General features: G+C 40.1%; 1 protein-coding gene across 1 annotated transcript; it reads left to right on the top strand.

The window, feature by feature from the left end:
* The first annotated feature begins 1550 nt into the window (after positions 1–1550).
* LOC147624622 (CASP-like protein 2U3) lies at positions 1551–3077 on the top strand. The gene is made up of 3 exons (XM_086819998.1): positions 1551–2310; positions 2444–2555; positions 2635–3077. The coding sequence occupies exons 1-3, from the start codon at positions 2108–2110 to the stop codon at positions 2881–2883; spliced, it is 564 nt and encodes a 187-aa protein (XP_086676124.1). The 5' UTR covers positions 1551–2107; the 3' UTR covers positions 2884–3077.
* Positions 3078–6996: the final 3919 nt, after the last annotated feature.

Raw genomic sequence — 6996 nt, 5'->3', positions numbered from 1 at the left:
TCTTTTTTTGGGAACAATAATTTATTAATATGTTAATATCTACAAAATTCTTTTTTTGGGAACAATAATTTATTAATATGTTAATATCTACAAATAGAATTGGGAAACACTTCCCCAATTCTATTCTATTCGGATAGCGTGCCACATGAGCAACAAAATCATATATGGTTCCAATAGATCCTATCTTGAATGTGCCACGTTCCATAACCAATAAAAACATAAGTCATTAGTCTGAAAATTCACAGTCTCGAGATTTAGGTTGTGATAATTTACAATCTCGACCTATCTGCTCATTCTCATTCTTGACACAAGTGTATGGTAAAGCAACCTACCTCATCCACACTCAAGGCTATGTCCAAATTTATTACATTTTTGTGCACAAAAAAAGTACCATGTGGCTCACACTTTCAGTAACATGTCACTAATTTATGTATGCTCCAATCGGTCACTTAATCCAACTACCTCACATTGTAGCTAGCGAGTGATGCCCCTTGAATCGAAATGAGAAGTTTCAACTTTTATCTTTTCATATATTTCTTTGAAAAAGGTTCATCAAATAGAGAACATTAAGTGTATGCAATCTCCCTGAATACATCAACTTTCCAATACATCAGTAGTAATAAAAGATTAAAAGCGGATGTGCTTGACTTCCAAAATCTTGACACATGAGTGGCATATCAACATTAGTTCATGTTTGCCTTTGCTATAGCACTCACCCTCATTCAAGTAGCCCATGCTTTATCTAAAGTAATTATCCTCTTCATGGGTCATAAACTTAGGGTTTTTCTTAGAGTCTTGTTTCTCTGCTTCAAAACCATTTTAATGTAAACTTTGAGTCCTTTCTAGGAAATTATGCAACCGTGTAAACTTTTGTGTTGGAAACTTTGATTTCACATTGGAATGTAGGATCTCCCCCCCCTTCTCTCTCTCTCTCTCTCTCTCTCTCTCTCTCTCTCTCTCTCCTCTCTCTCTCTCTCTCTCTCTCTCTCTCTCTCTCTCTCTCTCTCTCTCTATTTCTCCATGTGCATGATTTTATGTGTGTGTGTGTGTGTGCACGCGTGCGCCCGTGCACGTGCGTGTGCGTGTGCGTGTGTGTGTGTGTGTGTGTGTGTGTGTGTGTGTGTGTGAGAGAGAGAGAGAGAGAGAGAGAGAGAGAGAGAGAGAGAGAGAGAGAGAGGTAAGCATGTTGCATGCACGAGCATATACATAATTACAGTTTTTAGCTTGTATTCATTTGAAGAGTTTTTTATAAAGGTTGTGGTTAGTTCCACTAAAAATCTTTACATGCAGAAAAGACATATTTTTATTTTAGTTGATAGATGCCCACCATTGTAAAGACAAAAACAAAAAAATCTTGTGGTATGATTTTGAATTCTCTCAACTTCAAGCATTTATGAGTCAAAAGAGCAACCCTAGTTGATCAACAATAACACATTTCATATTGTATTTCTAGAGGCGACCTCTTAAATGCAACATCCGTGCATGTTAATATGCTTTCGGCATTCATCAAACTATCTAGAGGTGAGGTGCTACATGAATTATTGATGATGCTTTCTCAAGTTTATAATAGAGAAAAGCTCTGTCTTTGTTGTAAAAGATGGGGGTGGAGAAAGGAGTTGTGTGCTTAACAAGGAACTACCCAGGCTGTGTGCACAACAATCTCTCTCTCTCACTCTCAAAAAAAAAACAAAACAGAAAAACTTGATGACTGGAAACCCATTGCCATTGTTATCAAGGGTAGGAGTGGAGAGAAGTTAGAACCCGCCAAGAAGCGTGAGGATGGGTATTAGGAAGCGTTGATTTGGTAATGTGCTTCTCTCACCTTAGGTAACCTAACACCGCCCTCGATAAATTAATTTATCACGTCAAACTAATGCTTTCGCAAAATTCGGGCTTTGGTGAGGGACATGTGATCCTTCAAAAACCCTACGGCATTGACCTGCTCCTCGTGCTCTTACAAAGAAAGCCAACCGTGTTTCTGTAGCAAGTGGGCGTGTGCTGTTTAGCACCGTAGCGCTCTCTCCCCTCCTCTCTCCCTCTGTGTGTGTGTCTCTCTCTCTCTCTCCCTGTGTGTGTGTAGCTAGCTCGCTCGCCTTTCTTCTTACGAATGGGTAGCCATAGCTATGAATACGCCGAGAGGCGTTCCAGCGTAGCATGCAAGGTTTTAGAAATCCTGCTGCGTGTTCTGGCCACTCTCCTCTCCGTCGCCGGGGCAGTTGTCATGGCTAAAGACAAGCAAGTGACTACCATCAACGTTGCTGCCGTGCCCCTCCAATTACATGCCAGGCACAGCTACGTGAAAGCATTAATGTAAGTTCAGTTTCCTATTTTCTCGAAAGCATAATCAAAGCTAAATTATCTGATTGTGTGTGTGTGTGTGTGTGTGTGTGTGTGTGTGTGTTTTCCGGCTTAAACTGAGCTTTTGATCATGTGTTTGTTTTAGATTTCTGGTGTATGCCAATGGTATAGTAGCAATTTACTCCTTCCTAGCACTGCTTGTGATTGTCTTTGCGAGAGGGCGCTTGATAACTGCGTTGTTATTTTTCATGGATCAGGTTGGTTGAAAAATCAATTTATTTTTTGGTTGAAGACCTGAAAAATCGCCCATTTTTAATTTTTTGAATTCAAATGCAGGCGCTCGCTTATTTACTTCTAGCGGCGGCAGCAGCGTCGACCGAGGTGGCGTACATAGCGAAGAGGGGAGAAGAGAAGGTGCTGTGGGACGAGGTGTGCAGTAATTTTGAGCACTTCTGCAACCTGGTGGGCGTCTCCCTCGTGTTCACATTCCTGGCCGTGCTTGCCATGGCGGCCGTCGCAGTGGTGTCCGGCCGCCGACTCTTTGGCCATCCACCGCCCCCCGTTTCAAATCCACAAGCACTTTAATCGTTGTATTTATGCTATTCCCATTGTATTATTGAATCTTCCCTTGTATCTAAGAAACTTTGCACTCTTGCCTTTGCTATAGCTCAGTCGTGGTAGCCCCCATGCCTCTTTAAAAGTAGGTATTGGGTTCCAATCTACCATATTGGCATCTAAAATTAAGTACCCCCTCACATTAAAACAAATAAATTTGCACTCTCTTTTCTTTCAAATATAAGTATGGGTGTGTGAGTTGGTGTAGCTCCATGGCTCTCAAGTAGAGAGCTTGGATCCAACCCTACCGTAGAACAATAAATCCTTAAGTACACATCCTTCGCTTAAAAAAATGTAATTATTGATTTGGGTTTTCACTTTTCCCTCTTGTTAACTTCTTGTCCCCTATTTTTTCCATGATACCTTTGATGGAGAATATTGCCAAATTAGGTTCTTAGTATATGATCAATTAGCATGAACACATCGAGAACCAAGGTGTAGAGAAAATCTAGTATGCATGTGCATCTTTATAACATAAGTCCTTTATTTTATCTACGTAATCTTCATTTGTTTCCCTTTGTTCCCTTACTAGTCCAAGTAAGGCCTTTTTTTATTGCGCTCACTTTCTTCCTAATCTTCATTTGCTAATCACCTAATCTTCACTAGTTATCTCCTAATCTTCATTAGACTATGGGCACTTTGATACTTAAATTAGGGTTTTCATTTGGGGGCATCACAACCTCCTTATCATGACTCACGGAAATCCATGGAGGACCTCATAGTTGCGATTCACTGCTAACATTTTGTGTGCGAGTGTGGGTGACACACCAACTACCTTGCACATCGTAGGGGATCTAGAGGCGATGGTAGCTTCCTTACACAACCTACATAGCATACCACTCTAGATGCAGCATATACCACTAGCATTTCACATGGCTTGACTTACCTACGAGATGGACAAGATCCATGGCATTAGGGATTCCATTTTAGATCTATTTAGAGATGGCCATGGAAATCGTCTTGTGGAGGTGCATATCTATAGTAGCTGATATGTAGCCACTTTCATAAGAGGTCGCCATTTTTCCTTATACTTTACAAAAAGCGGTTATATATAGAGTTTATATTGGGACATGAGGTGGTCTACAATATTACCCGTCCCGGTGGTGGTGTATGCGAGGGTCGCTTTGGTTAGGGTATGCTGTGAGCCCCCCTACTCTTTTGAGTTATACTGAGGAAGACTTGACCACTGTGCCACTTTCTAGTGTTGAGGCCCTTGGAACTCAGGTTGGGGTCAATGTGCAACTTGCCAAATAGAGCATCGAGCACATGGTGTGGCTACGTTTGCACAAAGTTTCTACAGTGACTCATGTCGGTATCTATCTTTGATTTTCTTACTTACACGTATGTTAATGTCTTATGTATTTTTTCTATATACCTTATTTGTGTTTGCTCTTTCACATAAACACCATCTACACAAACTATGAGCCCATCATTATCAGAGACAATGCAAAGACTCTCTACAGAGATAGAGCATATGAGAGTGGAGATGGAGCATATGAGAGTGAAGACAGAGTAGATGAGAGCAAGATGGGGACCGGAGATGAAGGCTCTATGGAGAGGTTATGAAGTGGTGCATCACAAAGCGTAGAGTGGAGCACTTCTTCCAACAGAACTCTCGAAGTCAAGAGGAGTGCGTATTGATCCTTGTCTTGCTCTATATCCATGGCCTCCTTTTGAGATTCTAGCATGATGACTCTTTGCTATGCATGCTTAGAAAATTCTATGTGAGGGTGAGTGCTCAGTTTTTTTTTAACCCCTCAATGTGATAAGGGAATATACACTACGATGTGGGCATATACACTAGGGACACATGCAATAGGATGTGGATATTTCTTCTACCTTTCTTACATCTCTCTCACACTTGTGTGTACGAGCTCGTGTGCAACAGACTAGATACTGCCTAGTGTGCAGATATGACATTGACTTGGCTATATAGGGAGTGTTGGGCATCGATGATCTCTTCCTTGGAATAGTAGAGATTGATTCACAAATAGGGAGGTTGGTCCCTAACATGACATAAGAGGAATTGCTAGCTATCGCTCGTTAGTCGGATATTGAGACCATCCTAGTAGAGGGCTTTGATGAGTAAGTAGAGCTAGAGTGGAGTGAGGTAGAGTAGTTATACAGGCTATTCTAGAGGAGAGTAGGCACAACACTTGAGCACGTTGGTGGCGCTGGTCCATAGTAGAGTCTTATTCGAGTTTTATCGAGTGAGTCTTGGCTTTGTTGAGGAGATTACACAATTTGATTGGGAGACACATATGTTCATGTCTTGACTTCACTCTCTACTAGAGAGACAAGTAAGACTATGGGAAGCATGAGATGTAAAAGCAAAGAGAGCTCTTGAGGCAGTGCAAATAGGTATACTGTCAAGTGTACCTATGGTGGAGTCTCCACCACAAGAGGTTACTATTGCTTAATGAGTCTTACTAGTGCGAAGTCTTTTTTTAGAGATGATTATCCTAGTTGGCTAGATTTGGACAATGATGATAGACCAAACCCCAAGTAGTTGGGGTAGCACCTACTTATTATTTTATGATTTTTGTATTATTGACTGGTAGCTAAGCCTAGCTATCCTAGCATCCTTATTTGGAATTTTTATGATATTCTTTTACTATTATCTAGTGGCTAAGCCTAGAATGGCTACAATAGCATCCTTATGTTAAAGTTTCAAGATTTTTCCTATGTACTACATCATCCCACTTTAGTTCTATTGAAGTGTATCATTTCTCTCTTTCTCTCCCAACTAAATGTGCTTAGATAGTGTGACCAAACTTTGTAATAGTGTATACATGTAGACCCGAACCTTAGTCTTTAAAAGTTACCATTGCATATTTGGTTGGAATATATGGGCTAGGGGCCTAATTTTGAGGGGGCTCTCTAAGGCTAAGACATATTAAAAAAGTAGGCCCTTGCTCGCACATTTCAACCAAATTTTCTTAGATGAACAAACTTTGCAAGGGTGTACATGTGGACACCACCCTCACTCATACAAAGTTTGGTCACCATATCCAAGCATATTTGGCTAGAGTGTGTGAGCAAGTGGCATACTTTTTAATAAGTCTTGGCCTTAAAGTGTCTCGTCTAAATTGGGCCCTTGCCAAGTATATTCCAATTACATTTTCTTGAATGGTGAGACCAAAACTTGCAAGTGGCTTGCATATTCCAACCAAATGTGCTTAAATGGTGACTAAACTTTGCAAGTGTATACATGTGGACCCCTCTCTCACTCTTGTAAAATTTATCACCATCAGAACACATTTGATTGGAATATGTAGGCAAGGGGCCCAATCTCAAGGGGGTTCTCTAAGGCTAAGACACTTTAAAAAGTAGGCTCTTAGCTTCAACACTTTAAAAAGTAGGCTCTTAGCTTCAACATTCCAACCAAATGTGTTTGGAGGGTGACCAAACTTTGCAAGGGTGTACATGTGGACCCCACCCTTACTCTTGTAAAGTTTGGTCACCATTGGGACATATTTGATTGGATTATTAAGCTAGGGACATACTTTTTAATGTGTCTTGGCCTTAAAGGGCTCCCCCAAATTAAAGAGTAGACCAAGATACATTAAAAAGTAGGCCAAGAGCATGTTCACATCATTTCACCTTATACTTAATTTTATTTATTCAAATATATAATAAAAATATCTTTAACTTTGTAAATATATAGTAAATTAGAATGAAAAATGTGAGACATCAATAATACAATAATAAAAAGCCAAAGTACAATCCATGATGATAGCAAACTAATCCAGTAGCATCTTATCTATCTCTTAAAGTGTCTAATATGTTCTCATTCTCATCTATATAAGCCACCAGAGAGGTGTTGCATCGGCTTGAACTCCACCAAGCCGAAGCTTGATCACAACCACAAGATGAGAGAAGATGTAAGACTCGCCGAGGGCACACTTCAAGATACCATCATTGCATATTCTTTTCCATAATTTAAATTTTTAATACTCATTAATCATGCTAACTTGATCATTTACTAGTATTTCTCATAATATATACAATGTTATAGTGCTATTTACATAACACTTATTTAGCTACTCCCATATGTATTAGGGAGTGCCTCTGTTAGACCAA

This window comes from Cibotium barometz, chromosome 25 (genome assembly GCF_041138505.1).
Source record: "Cibotium barometz isolate CiBa-2024 chromosome 25, ASM4113850v1, whole genome shotgun sequence".
Lineage (NCBI taxonomy): Eukaryota > Viridiplantae > Streptophyta > Polypodiopsida > Cyatheales > Cibotiaceae > Cibotium > Cibotium barometz.
The sequence above is the reverse complement of the archived record's forward strand: the minus strand, read 5'-3'. Positions and strand labels throughout refer to the sequence as shown.

Coding starts and splice junctions, on each gene's coding strand:
- LOC147624622 (XM_086819998.1), top strand. CDS start 2,108: ATGGGTAGCCATAGCTATGAATACGCCGAGAGGCGTTCCAGCGTAGCA. Junction 2,311..2,443: donor AGCTACGTGAAAGCATTAAT/GTAAGTTCAGTT, acceptor TGTTTGTTTTAG/ATTTCTGGTGTATGCCAATG. Junction 2,556..2,634: donor TGTTATTTTTCATGGATCAG/GTTGGTTGAAAA, acceptor ATTCAAATGCAG/GCGCTCGCTTATTTACTTCT.